Source organism: Hyla sarda, chromosome 9 (assembly GCF_029499605.1).
Source record: "Hyla sarda isolate aHylSar1 chromosome 9, aHylSar1.hap1, whole genome shotgun sequence".
NCBI lineage: Eukaryota > Metazoa > Chordata > Amphibia > Anura > Hylidae > Hyla > Hyla sarda.
The window spans coordinates 32,927,789-32,950,357 of record NC_079197.1 but is presented as its reverse complement, the minus strand read 5'-3'; the positions used below and the strand labels follow the sequence as shown (position 1 = coordinate 32,950,357).

The following is a 22,569-nucleotide window of genomic DNA, read 5'->3' as shown; positions in this document are numbered from 1 at the left end:
CATCGTATTCTATCATTTTTAGACCATAGATGGGGTGATACATGTAAGTCGGAAATCCTTGTCAATGGAGGTTGCTTTATTGAAGGATTTGAAAGTGAAGCTGATGAATATATTGGTAGCTACATGAGGACACTCGGTCTTGCCTAGAAGCACTTGGGGAGGGACCATGGTCCTTGCAGAGGGACCCTGATGTTGGCTGTATTTAATGAGAGCCTTTGCAATGACAGATTCATTATTTGTGTTGTGTTCCTCAGTCACAACTGATTAGTTACACTTAGTGCTGCAAAGATTTAATGATTTTATTGTTTATCTTCAATTTCTTTTGATGAACACCCAGGCTCTTTTCATTGCCAGTGCAATTAAGTGTAATCCAGCTCCTGTATGATCCAGACCAGGAGGTGACACATTGTGCATTATTCTATAGCAGATAAATCACACTTAAGAGGTTGGTATTAGTAATAAAGAAGGAGCAGGCACTGTCATTAACAGTGCACTGCATTAGGGCACTTAACATTGGGATGTAGATTACTACAATCATATGCTTGAGATAATAAATTCAATTAGTTTTAGGTCAGCTGTAAAGGATTGGGCATTGGGGACCATGTACAAGCAATGAAGGCAATGCAGATTTCAATTAACCTTTTATTTCCCATTGTCTGTAATATTGGTTTAACAAAACTAGAGAAATACATGGGTTTATAGATGTAAATTGACAGTGTTTTGACACTTGGATTTTCCCTTCCAGGAAGCATTGTATGCTTATATTTTGTATTAGTGCCAATGTATTGGTATCTATCCATTTATCTGTCAATCTATCTAGTGTGTGTTCATCTATCTATCTATCTATCTCATATCTATTTATTTATTTTTCTATCTATTTATATATCTAATATCTATCTATCTTTTTGTCTGTCCATCTAATGCATGTTCTTGTATTCTTTCTTTCTATCTCATATCTATCTATTTATATATCTAATATCTCTCTATCTATCTGTCTCATATCTATCATCTATCTATCTATCTCATATCTATCTATTCATCTATCTAATATCTATCTATCTATCTCATTTCTATCTATCTCATATCTATTTATTTATTTATTTATTTATTTATCTATCTCATATCTATTTCATATCTATCTATTTATCTCCTATCTATCTATCTATCTAATATCCATCTATCTATCTCCTATCTATCATCTATTTATGCATCTATCTAATATCTATCTATCTATCTATACCATATCTATCTCATATCTATCTATCTATTTATTTATCTATCTCATATCTATCTATCTATCTATCTATCTATCTATCTATCTATCTAATATCTATCTATCTATCTAATATCTATCTATCTCCTATCTATCTATCTATCTATCTATCTCCTATCTATCTCATATCTATCATCTATCTATGTATCTAATATCTATCTATCTATCTATCTATCTATCTATCTATACCATATCTATCTATGTATCTCATATCTATCTATCTATACCATATCTATCTATGTATCTCATATCTATCTATCTATACCATATCTATCTATCTCTCCATCCATCTATATCTGTATATACATACATGCGTATTCACATCTTAGGATCCCGACTGATGTTACATTAGATCTTGTTTAAAAATACACTATAGCAAAGTAATGCATCTTTCTTTCTTTCTCTCTCCTATCACATGTATATGTTTAAACCATCTATTATATGTTTAGCTATCTATCTATCTATTTATTTATCTATCTATCTATCTATCTATCTATCTATCTATCTATCATGTTTTTATTTATCTGTGCATTTATTTAGATCTCTTTGTTTAAAAATAAGACAACAATATTATAAAGATCCATTTATTGTATTCATTGTAAGAACATCACTGTCATACATAAAAAGATAAATATAAGAAATACACAAATGGCTTGACTCTATCACCAACACGTCTATATATCAAGTTGCAATATCTTAATAAAAATGTTTATATTCATACATAGCAATGCGCTTACTCTTTTATACGTTTTTTGCCTGTTAGTGAAGAATGTCTCATAATATATGGTGGAGCTGTCGGCTGTTATATATCTTCCTGTTACTGTGATATACTTATTTCCAGTGTTCTTATGTTTTTTTTATTTCTTAATCATTGAGGTATCCAAAAACATACAAGGACATTTTAGTGCGCTAAACAATCATATGGGCACCTAAATCTATCTTAATAATTTATAATATGTATTATCTATCTATCTGTCTATATCTATATATCTATGTAGCTCATTTATTTCTATACATTATTTATTATGAATGTATTCTTGATAGATCTGAAATAAATCTGTATTTTATCTAGTGTCTATTTCTTATATAACTATGTCTATCTATCTATCTATCTATCTATTGATCTAACATAAATTTAAATGTCATGAATTTGTTAAATACACACACACACATATATATATCTACACTAATTATCTGTCTATCTATCTATCTATCATTAATCTATATCTTACCTACTTCTTTATAGTATCTATCTAACAATTATGTACTAATTATACACATTTGTCTACTATCTATCTGTCCTTTTTTAATTTTATCAATTCTTTGGTGTTAGCGCTAGATTTCTGGTACTATACTTAACAAGATGCCTTATTGTATTGATTCTAAAAGATTTGTCATACGTAAAAAATAAATTTATATATATATATATATATATATATATATATATATATACACACACACATATATACATGTAATGTTATCTGAAGCTTATTTTGTAGAAAAGTAACGTCCACACAGCACTTTCTCAAGTGAACAATATTTTGTTTACAAAACTTAAGTTTTCTTCTTCTCCGCTGATGTTTGCTGTTTCTACATTTTTTGTATTTTCGAAAAAAAGAAATACCCAAAACATTGAACTCCACCACATGATTATGACCAACCTTCAACGTCTTAATAAATAGTTTTTATACGTGTCTGTGTTGTCTTTCGCTAGTAATTACGGGGTTAACTAATACGATTTGTGGATATCTGTATTTTATCGCATCATCCACGGTATTAAATTGTAAGTGTTCTTCAAACCTGTTCCTGTGACCTTCAGCAGTCACGAAAAGTTCTCAGTATGTGAGAGTATGTATCAGTATGCCATACATTTGTCACAGCCTAGATTTTCTGATCATTTTTTATGTTGTTGGAGTGAAATCATCCGGAGCCGTCTACTGTGGTGGGGTTTTCATTGATTTTTATAGTTCTTGCTACTTAAGGTGCAGAGACGTTTCTATGGCACTAAACAATTGAATACTTTTACTCTATAGCTGTGCTTGAATTGACAGAAATTAGGGTTAAAATAGACAACCAACATCAAAAGCAAGCTGTATATATAGAAATATGTATCCTGTTTTAGTATTTTCATATAATAGTGACAATGACATGAGAAATGAGCCTCTAGGAGGAACTATGTGCTGCAGAGGGCTGTGGATGATGATCATTACCATGGTATTCTTGCTGAGTAGCATCTTTCTATACAGTCAGCCCCTTATGTGCCAAGCCATGTATGCCAACTGAGTGGAGATAGGTGCTCAGTAGTGTAGACTGTACCATGCAGAAAAGAATAGGGCTGATTTATAGAGACTCACACACACACTCCCTTCTCTGTGTTACTGTACATATGCATATAGCAGAATATACCCCACCCAGAGAACAGCACACAGGAGCCTTCAGGTCTGCTCTGCCCATACTATTTGGACAAGCAAGGTAAGAGCTCCTTTCTCTCTCCTCTGTTACATCGCATGGGACGGCAAAGGGGTGTGCTCTGGCCCTTCAGCACCCCATTCCCTAACTCCCATCTGTCCATAGGGGCCATAGTCTATGCACATTGGAGTATGGGGACCCTTATGTTGTTGCTGCCAGGTTCTGCTAGTTGCAAAGATTTGACTGTGGCCATAAAGTCTCAATGCCTTATTATTTCCTCCCCGAGAGCCTATTATTGGAGTGTTTAGTAGAATTTTGCTAATTTATTACACAAAGCTAAATAAGCCTGTAATGAAATTAATCTCTAGCACTGGAAATAGAGGATTCACCCTTTTATTATTTGCCGGGCTCAGGAAAAACCAACTTACATGCTCTTAGAACAAATAGATATATCTAGAGCTTTTGTGTTGTTGCACAGAAAAGGTGAAAGAAAGGAGGTTTAACCCTGGTGCTGCCTCAGTGGGGTCCCTGGGAGGATGCAGGGAGCACTGGATACAAAAGCATTTAGATCGCTTTGGAGCAGTTAATCCTGGGCAGGCTGGGCACCTTTTGTTTCCAAGTCCTCTGTGGGTTTTTTTTTCAGCTTGTCCTCTGCGCCTGATTGACTGCCCAATGGGTGCTAATTATCCAAATGTCGCTGCTGTCCTTTGACTGACTTGCCATGTATTGTGGGACAACTGTCATGCATTCTGTCATTGCAGATCATATTACAATATCATCATATGAAAATGGTCCCTCTTAGAAAAGAGGCTTGTGTGATCCAGCAGATGCTAGGAGGATTGCAGCCTTTCCTATACATACAGGCAGGGATTGACATTCAGAGGTGTGGATTTCTGCATTTGCATCATAATAATATAGAATATGCCAGTATAATTCATAAGGCTGCTGGCAGAAGGATGTGCAGTCATTGTATGGTGCCGATCTATTCCCAGTAATTAAACACATACCTGTCTCATTAATGCCAGCACAATACAAACAAGCCGGATTTGGGAGGAGATGGGGAGGGAGTCTCATAGAAGCACAGTACACCTGAGCCTTCATTGATATGGAGTTTATGGACCCCTGCTTGGCCCTTTCAATCTTTTTCCTGTTGTATAATATATCAAACGTGATATATTTATACAACAGCTAATATAGTATTTATAACAAAAAAGAAAAAAACAATAACAGTAAAATAAAAGGTATTTTTCACCACAACTTATCATTCCGGGACTAGTGTAACATTATCAAATCTCACTAGCCCTAGCAATGTCCTGTAATGATCATATATACAGATCTCATAGGTGACATAGGTATATAGATGATTTAACTCACATTTAGTAAGTCAAGGAATGTAAAGGGATTGTACACTTGGTGCTGGTGTAAATTAGATAGATAAAGAATACGTTTAAAAAAATACTATCCTGGTGATAGAATGTAGCAACTTATAGTCTATCTATCCATCTATTATCTTTTGTCATATATCTTTATTAGTTTAAGTTCTGTTAAACAGGATGTAAAGTTTTCTAACTAAATGCACAGAGGGGTAATCTCTGAGTAGCTGGGGATGACCTTTGCCTTAGCGTGCCTGACCCTGCACTTAATGTATCTGAAATAGTCTATTTATCTATCTATCTATAGTCTATCTATCTATCATTCTAAATAGTAAGGAAATAAAACATGTATTTAACTATATATATATATATATATATATATATATATATATTATATATGTGAAATGTACAGAAACAAAATTAGATGAAATTGTACGTATGTAAGCAGATAGAATATGTGCATAGAAAACGACTAATGATAGATAGATGTAGCATATACACAGTAGTCTAGTTTTCCTCTTGCAGTCGCGGATGTGATGATTTGAGTGATGGTCAGACAGGAGAAGTAGAGGGATCTAAGTATTAATTGCAGAAGTTTACACACAGCCCATCACACATCATACACCATAGCACAACCTATTATTCTAATACTAATAACGATAATACTACCCAGCACACGCAGACTGTTGTGAGATGGATGGTATGTGAGTGCATTAAGCAGCTATTCCCATTGTCAGTGTGATTTGCAACCCTGATCCTTCTATAGAGGTGTCTTTGCTGCTGTGTGCAGGATATTTTGTGGGACACCTAAGATGGAGGGGGGGGGAGGGGGGGGGGCGGGGGGGGGGGGGGGGGGGGGGGGGGGGGGGGTGGATAGGAATGAAATGTGTTAAGTGGGGCTTTAGCAATTAACCCCCCCATTCCCTGGCTACTTGTAGCTCTTGCTTTGGTTGCACAGTAATTGGATACTGTTGTAATAAAGAATGCGGATGTTTTAAGGTTTTCAGCAACACTTCTCTTACAAGAAAATCAACTGTAGACAGATTTCCAGCAGCAGGACCCCCTCCCCCCTAAATACATCTATAAAACCCAAACTGCTCTCCATCAATTGTGAGAGAGCTCAACGCCAGGGAATGTTCTATCATATTGTGATGAGAATAGATCAAATCGGTTATCTACTTTTATTTTATTGATTATTTTTCTGTCCTTGTGAAAGTTTAGGATTAGTTTGCCCAGTATGTAGTTGGTGTATACTTTGGCTGATGTACCCTACTACTATTTAAAACCCGCCTATCTCCATTCACTATATTTGCTGGAAAATCCAGATATTGAGCTGAATTTTTCTTTTACATTTGCCAGTTTTATGCACTTCAATCACTGGGTAAATGTCGAATGAATGAAACATAAGGCAATATCATAAGTAAACTTAACTCTGCTACATACGTCCTTAATCATTTACTGCCAGTTACCACCATTAGTGATGTTCTGGCTTGTGCTACAACTAAAATAATTTGGGAGATGTTTTTTTTTTTTTTTCTTTAAATGCAATTTAAAGTATTAAAAATATATATATTCTCTATCTCTTTTCTCTTGATCTATAAACACATGAAGCTGACTCTATCTTTAAATTCTTCTATTCACACTCATAACTCGCTGAGATTAGGTATGTCCTATGTAAAGTGATATAATACATAGTGATGTCTATGAGTTGTGTTGAAGATCAAACTCAGATTGACTTTGGTGACTTGCTATAGCTGTACTCTGTCTCTCTATCTATCTATCTACCTCTATATCAATGAAATCATTAACCGTAACATGTTATTTCCCCCCATTTCTACTACGCCAAGTCTTTTTTACACCACATTGCCCTTATCAATTTACTTGCATGTGTCCCACCACCAGTAGGCTGGTGATAAATCTAGCAATGGTCCCTTCCATTGTAAATGTAGTTAATATCATTGTGCTATATTTTTTGTGTCTATTTATTGCCTGCACAGGGTTTAATATGAATGAGGGATTCTTTCTACAGAAGTATACAGGTATCCTCCAGGGACGACAAGAACTGTAGATCTGATCTTGCTGTCAAAAAGCAAAGTGCCTCATGTGTTAGCAGAACATCAGTGCCTGGAAAGTGAAGAACACATCCACAGAGCATAAACAATGCAGTTAACATGACCACAAAGCATGAGGTCCTTAGCCCACATCCCATCAGCTCTATATACATCATTGTCTCCTCTCCTGGATGTAGAGAAGAAGAGTGATCTGCTGCTTGTTACACCAGTGCAGGCAATGAATGGATTAGGCCCTATTTCCATGTGAGTAAAATGATTAATTACCCAATGTCACTGACTGATCTATGAAGACATAACACCACAGCAGACAATGTGCAGGCTGCCTCTAGCTACAACCATGTTTTAATTCCTGCTTTATTGTATGCCCTGCTATATATTAAGTCTTAATGACGGTATGAGACTTGGGAAACATATGACAGATCAATCACATCCTCCTCCTCACTTCTTCCCACTGATTCCTCTTTTAACCCCTTACTTACCTGTGCCATCCCAGGTCCAGCCAATCCCAGCAGAGATGATCCTATTAACGTGACACATACAGGGTTTAGCTGGTGACAGTGATTGTACACCAGGCTCCTAGCCTTGTGCCTTGTGCATGGTCCCTTTGTTGGGCTTTAGTCACACTAGCTCGGCTGAGAGCTGGTATAGGCTCTGGGCTCCAAGTAGATGGCAGATGGTATACTATAGTTGATTACAACACACAGGCGTTGGCTGGGGAGTCTCAGCATTTGTGGTTTGTTCACCTGTCATCTTATTGCAGAATAAGAGGTTGTGGGACCATCATTGAACCCAAAGATGCTGCTCTTCAGCAATCTAAATGTAACCCTAGAAACAGAGACATGTATTTATACAGGAGTTGGAGAATAACCAATCAGTTTAAAGATAACAAAAATGTATACTTTGTATATATTTAATAGGCAGAATCATAGCTACAATTGCATGACATTCATGTTTGTTACATTTGTTGCATTGTCCCGTTCCATTGACCATGTTTACACCATGGGTTGTATTCTATTTCTCTATTCTAATATATTAAAATAGTGCCCATCTCCCCTTCTTACTGTAAGTTGTATATTGTTTAGTTATTTTGGATTTGCTTCCTACTATTAAATATATTGCGTTTATTAAGGAGGATGTTGACAAAAGTGGCAAAATGTAGTTTACCCCCAGTAATTCTATTTTCTATAATTCCACCTGGACAAAAAGAGGTTAAACATTTATTTCCTTTTGAGCAAAATCATAAAGATGCCAGAAGAAATAGTCTTTGCTGCTCTGGTACAGGAGACTCCTCTGCATTGGGTTGGTCTGAGCAGATCCCACAGGCGCCAGATTAGGCAGCTACTTACAAATTCTGAAAGGTCCTTGTGTTTATAAGGAAATCTCCACAGGATAATATGCTAGCCCTCCTTCACCCACTATTCACACACACACACACACACACACACACACATATACATATATATATATATCTATATACATATATATATATATATATATATATATATATATATAATGTTAGTTTTGCCGGCAATAAGAGTGTTAACTTCAAGCTGTTAGGGCTGAAGGAGTTAATTAAAGGAGTAAAGTGTAATATGGGAGGGGAATATCTCCAATATGTATTCAAAGATGTCTGTTTAAAGATGGATTTACTCTATAAGTTTAAATCCTAGAACTGATATTGTATTATGATTAATAGAATTATACATAAATGCAGTACGTAAAGTAGTTATGAATCTATCAGAATACTATTCTATCTATAATAATAGTAATAATAATTTATATTCTATATTTAAACCTGTTGTCTATCTAATATTATTATTGTTATTATTAATAATAATATTGATATTAATAAAAATAATAATGATGATGATTATCATAATAATAATAATTATTATAATATGTCTATTTTTGTATGATAATACTTATTATTATTATCATTATTATTATCTATTTAATATCTATCTATCTATCTATCGATCTATCTAATATCTATTTATCTCATATCTGTCTATCTATCTATCTATCTATCTCATATCTATCTATCTCATATCTATCTATCTCATATCTGTATATCTATCTATCCAATCTCATCTATATTTTTTTCCCTCTCAAATCTATCTGTCTATCCATCCATCCATCCATCCATCCATGCATCCTTCCATCTTATATCTATTCATCTATCTTCAGAATATAAGTGGAGAATTGCTGTGTCTCATGTCCATTTCTGCCTGTGCTGATGCAGTATGTCAGTGGATTGTTAGCAGCATCTATGTTGTATCATTGGATCTATTTCATGAATAACTAAATATTTTATACCCTGACTGGATGGGAGGATATGTATACAGTATACACCCTTTGCTATGTCTCTGATGGATTTGGAGCCTGAACTGCCAAATTTGTTACACTAAATGTTTGGCTTTCTAATCAACAACTCTTTTTCTAATTGATCTTGGTTAACCCTCCTGCTGCTGGAAAGCTGCCTACAATTACATACGTTCTGCACGGATCTTCTTGTGCCTAAGGAGTTAACCTTTCCTCTAATCCCCTCCTCCTGTTCTTTTTTTTCCCTTGGATTTTTAAATTCCATCCACATTTCTAAAATGCTTTTGTATTAGAAGAGATACCTCATGTATTCTCATTGATAGTGAATGTGAAAGACATTGATACTTTAGGAGACCTGACAAGGGTGTACTTTTTAAACATTATTGAATGCATTATACTATTATAAGGACGTTCTATTCATTATAACTGTGTTTTATATTAATGACCTTTACCTAAGTGTATATTATCCAATCTATTGCACTTAACACAATATTGTGCAGCAATGATAATTATAGTTATAATAGCAACAACTACTTTATTATAATATTTTAATAATACTATATGTATTATCACATAACGTTTTGAGCAAGAATTGGTGCATCCTGTTGAAATATCCTTGTAAAGCTTGTTATTAGAAAGAATAGATGATTTAAGGATAAAGATGCAGAACCCATGTTCCTTCTAATGTTATGGTACAGGGTAGCATATTATTAGGGAGAGCAGAACAGACCCTCTGCTGCATGCACACTGCTGTGTCCCCCACCCCATACACCCAGTGCTATCTATAATAAGCAGCCAGTGGCAGGCAGCAGCCAATAGGGAAGAAGCCTGTGATGACATCACAGGCCCTGTAGAAAAGGTGCAGAGCTCAGTGCACACAGGACTGCAGAACAGAAATAAAGAAGAGAGCTTCTCACTTTAAGGGATTACACCAAGTCCATGCAGAAGACCCTCCTCCCCCATTACTCATACTCAGCCCTGCCTGCAGGAAGATCCACAGGACCCACACACCACTCTCAAGTTGATTTGGGTAATTTAGTTGTGATCAATAAATAAGAAATCTATTTCTCCGGTGCACAAACTTCTGTTCCTTTTTTGGAGGACTGAATCAAAGATGTTGCAGATGATTACTGGATCCTGTCCCTTCTGCACTGTGAAAGGCCAAGATGTCTAATTGCATCTTTTTCATCTGATCTTTATAGCATTTAAAGCTTTAGGACAGTTGTGCTTGCGACCATACCGAGAAGTCCTGCAACTCCAGAGGCCACCTGAGGATCCCCACCACACCAGCAGCCGCAACAATGTCCTCAAGGTTAGCCTTCTAGCTATCGGGATCATCACATGACATTCTTGAGGAAGGACACCTTCTTAGGACATTGACTTTTAACACCAGTGGGTTTTTGGTTTCATCATCGGCAAAAAAAAGGTCCCAGGAACCAGTCTGCTCCTCAGGGGGGACAGTCAATGCATGGCTTAGGACTTCAGTTTCTGGAAGTAGGTTGCAACTACCGCAGCATCTGTAAAGATTCCCACCACACGTGTTCTTTCCACGCTCCAGAGATGCTTTTCCACAGTCTTTCAGGGGGGGAGATGCATGGGGTCATCGACGAGATGGACAGAAGATCCAAAACTGAAGCCTCAGCCATCAGCTCTGCCATAGACAGAGGGGAGACTGAGACGGTAGGCAGCGGCCGGGATTTCAGTATGGGGAGGGGAGAGGCCAGGGCTGCAAGCTACAATGACATGAAATCTAAGATAAACAAATAATACTGATAACTGTTATTACTGCTAATAGTAGCACTGCTAGTTATAATAACGATAGAAAATGCAACAGTAATTATAACAATAATACGTGTAATGTAAAATAGAAGAATGAGCAGCAATCTCTGGGTATAATTTACTTATATTTCTGTATAATGCCATTATCAAATTACAATAGTATTGTTATAATATCTTGCACCTAAAAATCTACTATATTTGTATGTATATGTAACTAAACAACTTATGGTAGGTATTGAGAGTCCATATAACTAAAACAATACAATAACTAAAAAGCCATTGAAATCTTTATAGCAAATATAAAGTAAAAATATTATTTTCGATTATTTTTAAGATAAACAAAATAATACAAAATGAATTTATTCTAATCTTTGTTAAATATTTTATAGACTATAATGCAACACAAAGGAAAGAAAACCGACATGTATGTTTTCATCAGTGTATTTGATCTGTAGTCATAACTATTATTTGTGGTTAAATGTTTAACTAAATTAGAAAAAATCATTCTAAACTACTGGACAGAGAAGACAATCAACAAACATAAAATTATATATCTATAGCAATTTTTAAAATATGTGATTTTTTTTAGTTATATTTTTTTATTTACAAATATAAAAAAAATAAAAATGTTTATATAATAAAATAAAAGATCTCTTGCTCTGTTTAGTATTTAAATAGGTCATTTTCTATTATGTTTTTTTCTTTATTTTGCCCATCAGTGCCTGATATATATAGAGTTTGTATTTCCAGTGATGTGACTTTCCAGGAAATTGCTTATAAAATTAATAGTAGTGAGTACAGTCCAGTGAAGGTTTTTTCCTGCGACCAGCCGGTATCTCCAATTCTAAAGTGAGTGACTCCTTTTCTGTGTTTTCTATATGTGCACAGTAGATGAATATAGATGAATAAAAAAATAGCCAGACAATATAAATAGCAAGAAAAATTGCCAAATTATTATAATATTTCATTTATATAAATATTTTATTATTTAAACATTGCTATCATTTTAAAATGATCTAAAATAAAAAATATAATTTGCTAAAAAAAAAATGAACATCTGTGGGTAGATTCTGTATACTTTGTCAATGAAGGATAAAACTAGGGAACAATGTATATATATATATATATATATATATATATATATGTGTGTGTGTGTGTATTTATATATATGTATATATATATATATATATATATATATATATATATGTCAATATTCCATCAGCTCTGCTATAGACAGAGGGGAAACAGAGATAGTAGGTAGTGGCCGAGATTCAAGTCTGGATAGGGAGGGGCCACAGCTGTAGGCTACAATTATATTGAATTAAAGATAAACAAATAATAGTGTTAACTGTTATATCATAATAGTTATAATATAACTGTTGTTGCTACTACTAGTTCTAATACTTCTACTTCAAACAGTAATACATATAATGTAAAACAGAAGGTAGAACAGTAATCTGTGTATAATTTACTTAATTATATCATTTATATTATACCAGAATCAAACAGCACTTAAAAACTTAAAATCCAATATAAAATCGAAAAATATATAATAAAAAACCAAATAATAAATCTTATGTAAGTGAATTAGCAAAATGCTTAAAATAAAAAAAGAAACAAAAAAAAAATGAAAGAAGCTACGATAATATATGTACATTGAAATTAAAAAAAATATATATTGTGGAATCAATGTTGCCTTGAGGTTTATCATTATTTTGTAAAATGGGTTTTGGTTTATTTTGTAAAGCATTTTTTATATAAAGCAATGCAAAGTAATCCAAAATCAGTGCATTTATTTGATCAGAAGTTGTAAGTACTAAACGTTGACTCATATCATTTAGTTATACATCTAAGTCAGAAAATATGTATTTTACCTTTCAAAAAGGCATAACCAATAAACAGAAAAAAGTTAAATATATAGATAACTAGAGCTCTATGTGGATTTCACATCACTGTCTGTGTATCAGGTCATTCCCTTTAGTATAGCAATGATTTCCAATATTTCTTTTTTATTTACAAATAAATATTAAAAAGTTTTTAAAACACCTAAAAGTAAAAAAGAAATAAAAATAAAATAATAGTATACAACAAACTCCTCTGCCTTATAATCTACTTTATTAGTTTTACTTTCTAAATTTTGCTAATTAGTGTCTGATATGTACAGCGTTTGTATTCCCAGTGATGTGACTTTCCAGGAAATTGCTTATAAAATTATTAACAGTGAGTCCAGTGATCGGTATTTCCTGCGATCAGTCTACGTCTCCAGTGTAAAGCTAGTGGCTGTTTTCAGTGCTATCTACACGTGCACAGTGGATGAATATGGATTCATAAATAAAAATGAACAGCAACGCCAAATGGCCTTATAATTGTAACATTTTTGTTACATAGAGATATCCCTACCAAAGTAAAAAAATAAAATTTACCAAAAATGTCCAGGCAGACTATAAATATATACTTTTAGGCTAAGTTTCCACTTGGTTTTTTTCTGGCAGTTTTTGAAAAACTGCCACTGCAATTTTTGAGCCAAAGTCAGAAGTGGATCCATAAGGGAGGAGAAGTATAAGTCCTTCCTTTATATGTCCTATTCCTTTTGAATACATTTCTGGCTTTGGCTCAAAAACTGCAGTGGCAGTTTTTCAAAAACTGGCAGAAAAAAAACCAAGTGGAAACTTAGCCTAATACAGACCCAAAAAAATCTGTAATTGATTAAAAAAAACTAAAGCTTGGATTCAAATAATATTTAACCCATTCAGCTGCCTGGCAATGCTCTGTGCTTCCCATTATTCTTTGCTACCTAATAGCTTAGATGGGTTTCTGTTCTTCTTTTTTATTACAATACTGTATTATTCCTTAATTATTGTATATAGATTTATATGAAAGTGCAAGTTGTTTGTACATTGCACATTCATTTATTATTGGATTGTAAGCTTTTAGGGCTAATGTAAAGGATTTCATGAGTTTTATGCTGATACTTGTAAATTTTCAATTTGACATTTTTTTTTCCATTATTGCAAGTTTTTGCCTGTAAATATTGCCAGGCTCTGAAGTGATAATGTCCAGTGAAGCATTTACATTAGATTTTGATTGTAAGCTCTTGGAGGAAGTTGATAAAGTGCTTTGTGTATGATGGCAAGAGTGTGTGCTAATATTAATGTTTTCATATTTACCCCCCAGACGATGCCCTCCATTAGCAATGACAGGGCTGCTCTGTGTGCCGGCTGTGGAGGGAAGATCTCGGACAGGTATTACCTCCTGGCAGTGGACAAACAGTGGCACATGCGTTGCTTGAAGTGTTGTGAATGTAAATTAAACTTGGAGTCTGAGCTGACTTGCTTCAGTAAAGATGGCAGCATCTACTGCAAAGAGGACTATTACAGGTATGAGTGCCCTACAAGAGGTTCATGTGAACTTTCAATCAATGTCACTATATATATATATATATATATATATATATATATATATATATATATCTACAATTAATTAAAAAAGTATTGAAATTAATAATGTTAATGCTATAAATTACATAAATGTTACCAATCTACACAACCCAGGCCACAGTTATTTCATGTACATTTTATTAATACCATTAATACCAACCTTGAGTCTTACAATATTAAAAACAACAACTTTTCGACTTATAAAACCCAAACCCACACCAGGTTATGATTATATCACTTTCTCTTACAATAATACTACCGCCATCACCATAAACCACTAAAATAACATATCAACAATAAAAAAGAATGCTATGATTTCTTCTAAATCTCTTTAATTTAAAAAAAAAATGTCATATTCTGACAGTGGCCTTCCCTTAAGTTTAAGAATGTTGACAAATATCTCTTGATAGCTCAGCTTTCAGAACTATTGTGAGCATATACAAGGGGTACAGTGATACCTTAATTTTCCCTGGCATTGGTATTAGGTAATTAAAATTCTGCATGTCGCTGAGTGTTATGATTAACACGTCACATGCAGTGCTGAGGGTAGGTGTTCCTTAAAGGAGCACACATCCTAATGTATATTGCTTACATTGGTTTTGTAATCTGTAGTCCAATGTGAGCAGCTATTTGGGACTGGGATGAGGAAGGGTTAATTGACTCTAGTCTAAAAGATAATAAATACTTTCTGTTACTTATGTCCAGTTTTATAAACATTAACATAGATGTGTGAATGATATGAGAAGCTTTTATTTATAAAAAAAATAATTTTAAACCCAGAGAAAGTTCTTCTGTCCTGACTTAATTGGCTATAACCGTGCCCTTACTCTGTATTTTCAGGAGGTTTTCAGTCCAGAGATGTGCCAGATGTCACTTGGGGATCTCGGCCTCTGAGATGGTCATGAGAGCCAGGGACTTAGTCTACCACCTCAACTGCTTTACCTGCAACACTTGCAACAAAATGTTGACCACTGGGGACCATTTTGGGATGAAGGACAATCTGGTCTACTGCAGGCTCCACTTTGAGACTTTAATCCAGGGAGAGTATCAAGTCCATTTTAATCACTCGGATGTGACATCAGGGAAGGGTTCAGGACTGGGGTCTGGGGCTACCTCCTTGGGGCTGCCTTATTACAATGGTGTGGGGACTGTGCAGAAGGGCAGGCCTAGGAAGAGGAAGAGTCCAGGGCCTGGTGCAGACCTGGCAGCCTACAATGCAGGTAAGCAGCAGCAGCATTCTCATTTATTCCTAATGTTGTGTTTTCCTCTTGATTACACAAAACAGCTTCCATTTATTAAATCTCAACTGATAATAATAGCCTGGCTGGGGATAATTATTTGCATCGAGTGCTGTCAAGCTGGTAATTGCAGGCGCCAGGATCTTAGCATTTCTTCACTTCAGGTAGAAGTGCAGTGAATGGCAATAAGGTAGAAGGGAAGATGCTTCTTCAAGGAGCTCATCTGATCAAGGAAGACTAGCTGCACTACCTCAAGGGATCAGAACTATAATGGGACTGCAAAATATAAGGATGCAGAGGAAGTGAGCACTGTGCAAAGTCGAGGTAAAAAATAAAGCTAAAAATGTGATATATTACCCTAAGAAGACACTATTACATTATCTATATTAACCCTAGCAATACTGAAAAGGGTGCACATTGTGCATGCTAAGAGATTAAGCAGGTGTTGCAGGTGCCAGGCCTGAGTGGAGTGTTTGGTAATCAGATGTGAGTGGCAGTGCAGCTCCTGCATCAGGTTCCAGTCTGCACAGAAGCGCTCAATAAATAACAGAAATAGGCTGTGATTGCGGCTTTCCTGACTGTATTTGTGTTAATAATTACACCCAGTAACACAATTCTGGTCCCTGCTTTATACGTCACCTCATAAAGAGCAGACCAATTTCCCCTCTAAAATCATACCCAGCAGCCTATGACTCATGAACGATTATTAATTGTATGTTATTGTATATGTGAACAGCTAATTATTAGATATACATATATATTATTAATATATATATATATATATATATATATATATACATATATAGGTGTGTGTGTGTGTGTTCATTGTGGGTAAAATGAAATGTCTTCTATGAAAAGTTAATTAGGGAGAAGAAGACGAAGTGGATATATAAAATTCTAGTTTATAAAATATCACATAATACATTGCTTTTGGCATTGGAAATATTAAACTTGAGTCTTTTATAGCTGATATTATTAGAATGATTATAATCATTGCTATTGTTAATAACATGGCGTCTGGTTCTTTATAAAGGCAAGAGGGATAGAACTTTGCATTTTTGCTGGTTTGTTTTAAATAGGGTGAAATGGGAAATGGAGATTAGAATGATGTGGTCTGAAAATATTGGCAAAAGATTGAGTGATTTCTGAATTACTGATGTTAATGAATAGTGATGTGGATGTGTAAGTTCTTTTTTTTTTTCGAATTTTCCTGTAAATATGGGCAAAGTCTCAACTAGATAAATAACTTTTGTTGATAGGGAAATTCTGGGGTGTCTATTGTACTTGCTGGATCAAAAGGTTTTGCCACACTGTTTAGATAAAAATGTTCTTTTAAGATAAGAATAGATAGATAAATAGAATATAGAGCCATGGATAAAAGAGGTAAATAAATAAATATAAATAAATAAATAACTAATACAGATAGAGATATTTAAGCAGATAAAATGGGGATAGTATAGAGTTTAACATATAGGGTGAGATAGTAAAACAAACTGATGAGATGAATAAAAGATAGATATATTGATAGATATGATATATATATATATATATATATATATATATAAAACTATTAAAAGGTAATATGTATATGTCCAGTAGAAATGAATTTTTTGCATGTCTATACATAGATATTATGTAGGTAAGTAGATAGAATACACATAGAATAACATTGTGTGTGTTTACATGAAGAATATGTAGATAATATTTAAAGACAGACATATCTAATTTTTTGTGTGCATTTATGTTATCCCTCATACTCAGTCCATGAAGCTGTTATACTTAGTCCATCATGTCACCTCTCAGGCGGAAATCTGCTTTTGTCAAATACTTTTTTCCCCCATTTTTTTAAGATAAGTATTTGTGGTCCAGTTGGCACCAAAAGGGTTAACGTTTAACCATTTAGCGAACACAGCCCTATCTGTATTAATCCTGTTTAGTCCCTGTGTTCTTTGTTAAGGGGTAAAGAGCTGCTATTGTGCCCCAATAACTGTGCAAGGTCCAGGAGATTTAGCTGGGGCAATTTGGATGTGTATGGATCTTGACAAGCAGAAAATAGCTCAGAAGGGAACTAGGACTTCAAAAAGCCTCCATCCCTCTCCCCTCTATGTGAGCGGAATTCTCCCTCAGCTTCTAGTATAGAAGGCTAATGGCTTTTTTTTAAGGTCAGTAAATCAAGGCCTGGGATAGTTCTCCTACAGGAGCACCTGTAAAGTAGAAAGTGGGATATGCTACCTGTGACTGGTGCCAACACTTTGCACAACATGGGAACCTTTTATACTTTCCAGTCATAGTCTCCCCATAAAATGAAGGCACCCTAGTGTCCCTGTGCTAGTTGTGTGGGTCCTGGCACGGGTTCTGACCACAAATTGTTAATGCCAGGCCTCATGTGTAGTCGATATACTAGAGATAGGTCATCTAGAGGAGACTGTGATCACTGCTAGAACTTATGTTAATGTTTGCAGAAGTAATAATATTGGTAATTGAGGTATTACAAGGAACTATAGTAGAATTATTAATCATTGTAACAGTAGTTGTAATTATAAATAATTATCATAATACAAGGAGTAGAAACAACTGAGGCCATCATTTTAATAACGTTATTATAATAAATACATATTAGCAAAAAATAATAGCAATTAAGGTGCTAATAATATTGAAGATCAAAGTAGCAATTTCTAATGATACTATTGATAACAACAGTATCATTAGTAATAATAGTGGTAATAATATTTGTAGTAGTACTGGTAAATATTATAGTAATAATATAAGTAATAGTAGTTGTAGTAATGGTAATAGTCATAGTGTTTACAGTACTACTACTACTTTTATGATTACTACTACTAATGATGTAATATCTGTATTTCTGTCTCCTAGCCCTAGCATTGTGATAGTGTAATGGACCATATAGTGTACTGTAGTGTTGTTGACCACTGAGTTACAATCATCCTGTGTATGTTGTTTGTTTAATAGACTATTGACAAGGTGTTTACATAGCAATGGGACATTGAGAGCAGAGAGATCTCTACCCTCCCCCCCTGGAGAGCAGTCTTTGGGGTGAATGCTGCGGCTGAATCCCTACATGAGGACTTAATTCCCAGGGAAGAAAGCAAGTATATGGATTGCATAGTGAAAGTTTATTGTGAGGGTGCTCTGCATTGTCCTGGGTTTAGCTTTCTCTGACTATTGTGAGTTTACGCTTTTTTTCAAGACAATGGGGGTTTAATGTAAGAGGAAATGGGCTCCTGAGTGCTGACTCCATGATGGGGCTGCTCCTCTAGAGGTAGATATAAGCCTAGACTTTATCCTCATATCTTCCATGTACAGCATCAAGTCTACAAGGAATGGGTCATGCATGGTATCAACATCCATTTCTTTATCACAAGGTAAAGGGTTAATGGAACTCCATGAATTGTATTTAAAAAGGAATAATAAAATAACAAATATATGTTATATCTTAAGTGTTTATACTGATTCCATCTATCTATCTATTTATCTATCTATCTATCTTCCATTTACTGTATCCATGAATCCAAAGACCATATTGGTATTAATAATATATAATACAGTACATTCATATTATAACTATAGACACGTGTACATACAAGAATATAAACATTGCTCAGTTTTTTAGCTGGTGTTTTTTTTTTTTTACAACAATTCCCACTGAAAATCTATAATTACTGAACGATTATGTCGGTCAGAAATCTGATACTCTGTAATTATTTTATCACATGGGGCTTGTGACACCCAGGAAGGCAACGGAAATATAATCAACATAGCCAAATAAATGAGCGATGAGAGAAATCCTGAGATACGAAATAAAATACAACACCGGCCAACAATACAAACCCTGAATGGTGTTAGCTACAATAGAGAACCGTTAATATAGGATATAATGAATATATATTCAAATAGTATTAGATTAAATAACTAAATAAACAGATATATATATATATATATAGTAAATCTTACACATATCTATGAATGGAAACGTCCAGTGTGTTGTAAAACACATCTTAACCCAAAGAACCGCAAAAGTTAATATAAAATAAAGCTCCATGATAGTAATCAAAATGTATTTATTTTTTGTATTTATTATAAATCGATAAATAGGATTGAAAGGAGCAACTTGAGCTTCTGTTATTTAAAAGCAGCCTGAAGTGACAATGCTTTAATGTTCTCCTGGTGACGCTGCCTGAGAAATACAGCTCGCCAGCTCCTCCTAGGGGCGGTTATGGGTATGTGCAGTGCAAACAATTTCAATGTCCAGGGAGGGGTGGGGGAAGGGGGGTTTTGGATTTGGAGAAGATTTAAATACTGAAGCAAATTGTACACAATTTAATACACAAATTATTAATATAAATGAACATGTTCATATATTATTAATAAGATTAAAATAAATATGATAAGCCATTAAAAATCTAATTTATTAGCAAAATAATTGCTTTAATATTGGTTAATAATATATGAGTAACTTGTATTAATGATATGCTACAGATGTAGAAAGCACTATGTGAGTGTACTACGGGGTATATGGGGTTCTAACTACATGTACACATTACAAAAATCTGCTTGTTAGCTCAAAATTTGAGCTTTTTTGCTGTGACTTTTTGTTAAAGTAATGTAAAAAGACATGTTAATATATATATATATATATATATATATATATATATATATATATGTATATATACATATATTATTCAACTGATACAAGATATATCATGAAGAATCAGTTTTTCAAATTTTTTTTCTTTTGGGACCCAAGAGATGTAGTTATTTTTTGTTGTTTCAAATTTTTTTTGGTGCACTTTGTCGCTGGATAGGATTTTTTACAGGATCTAAAAAAAGTGACCACCTCATTTATTTTGTTATGTATTTGCCTACTTTCATGTCGAAATCTGTCAAAAATGAGTTAACTTCTTTTTGTTCTTTTTGTTAGCTTTAAAAAATTTTTAAACATAACCTGGTCCTATTTTTCTCTACTGGACTAAAACTCCTGACAAAGTGCATCTGTAAAAAAAAAAATACCATAATAAAATAAATGGCAACAAAAATGTCCATCTGGACAAAGCCAAAAAATTCTTTCCTGAATGCTTTTGTCAAAAATATAAAATATTGGAAGACGTCTTTAGTTTTTTCGGAATCCTGTAGGCTGCAAATGTATTATAAGCTTTCTCACCCTCTTGTATGTCCTTATTTTTTTTATAGATTTTCTATATTATAGATTTGAGTTATATTACCCTAAATGTAGTGATTTTGAATTTTAAAAAAAATCACAAAAAATCACAAAGACATTTTGTTAATACTGAATACTATGCTGGCTTTTCTACACTTTCGTTCAGTGCACCATCTCATCTCTGTGGCCATTAGCTATGGAGAGGAAGGGGTTAAGATTATGTATGGTGTGCACTGTTAAATAGAATTAGCATTTTCTCTAGGGATACATTTTTTTGCCACAACTTTTATTTTAGCTTGTGATGCAAATGGGACTCAATGAATTTTTTTTTCTTATATCAAGGCTGATAAGGGAAAGGTACATTATTGTAGTCAGATCCAATATTAGGCAGTAATCCTATTTGATGACATTTGTCAGTCCCTGAATTATAACTCTTCATTCTTTAATTTATAACAAAAATTGTATCAATATTTAGGCATACATAAAACACTTTTTATGTTCTGAAGTTCATAAAGCATCTCCCCTACTTATAATTTCATTTAGGTTTACTTACTTTAAAAATATATATATATATATTATTTTTTACTCCATTCATTATTTCACTCTTTTTGCATAGCATTCACTTTTTTTTCCTCTTGGGGCCGAGCTGCCAGTGAGGTTATCTGCCATCACCATGGGGTTACCAGTGGTTAGCTTAGATAAAATTCCACATGAACACGTTGTATGTTTTAAAAATAATAATGACACTTTCCAATGTGATAAGTTCCAGCAAAATTTTTTTTATAAAATACGATAAAATAAATGATTGTAACCATATGTATCATAATATACAGGCACTTTAATTTACAGTGATCCCGCCCTTGAAAAAAAGATGCAACATACAGTGCATTTAGGTCCATTAACCAATCAAATTTGAAAAGGAATTAGCAAAAAAAATAAACAAACAAAAAACGGAATCTTATTGGATGTTGGAAGAATAGTTAGAAACATAAAAAAAAGTGTTAAATATGTCCTAATAGGAGGTAAAGATTTGGTTCCAATTCCAAATATAGACAAGAGAAATTAAATCCAACATGGAAGCTAAGATTAGATTTACAACTGTAAATTTGCTTTTACTGTTTGTCCTGCCCTAATTTTGACAAAAAGAAATCCTCTGATGGATTCCATTATTTCTATAAAAGCAAAAGTGATTAAATGTTTTTTAAAAGAAGGGCAAAGAAGAGTTTGGACAGAGCCCATGTCATTTTTTTTTTTTGCATCCTAAATTTTTTTTTTGAAAGATGAAAAAAATAAAAAATAAATAAAATACTGATTGTAGAAAAAAAAATACAAAATTAAAATGTTCATGAAAATTTATTGCAAAGTGTGAATGTGCCCCATGTTTAAGTCAATGATTTAACAGTTCTGTGAATCTGGTTATATCATATAAACGCAAGACATATCAAGGTATGTTTTGTCTATTTTCTTAATTTTTGAAGACAAAAATACAG

General features: G+C 33.8%; 1 protein-coding gene across 4 annotated transcripts in view; it reads left to right on the top strand.

The window, feature by feature from the left end:
- The first annotated feature begins 3,593 nt into the window (after positions 1-3,593).
- Positions 3,594-22,569, top strand: part of LHX2 (LIM homeobox 2) — a 36,158-nt gene continuing 17,182 nt past the window's right edge. Inside the window, exons 1-3 of one of the 4 annotated variants that reach the window (XM_056539366.1) lie at positions 3,594-3,745; positions 14,403-14,605; positions 15,506-15,885. In XM_056539366.1, the coding sequence (XP_056395341.1) occupies positions 14,406-14,605; positions 15,506-15,885 (580 nt within the window). In that variant the 5' untranslated portion in view covers positions 3,594-3,745; positions 14,403-14,405. Of the gene's footprint in view, positions 3,746-10,212; positions 11,130-11,953; positions 12,078-14,402; positions 14,606-15,505; positions 15,886-22,569 lie in introns of those variants that run through there. The other 3 variants (XM_056539367.1, XM_056539365.1, XM_056539368.1) reach the window with 3 other exon arrangements.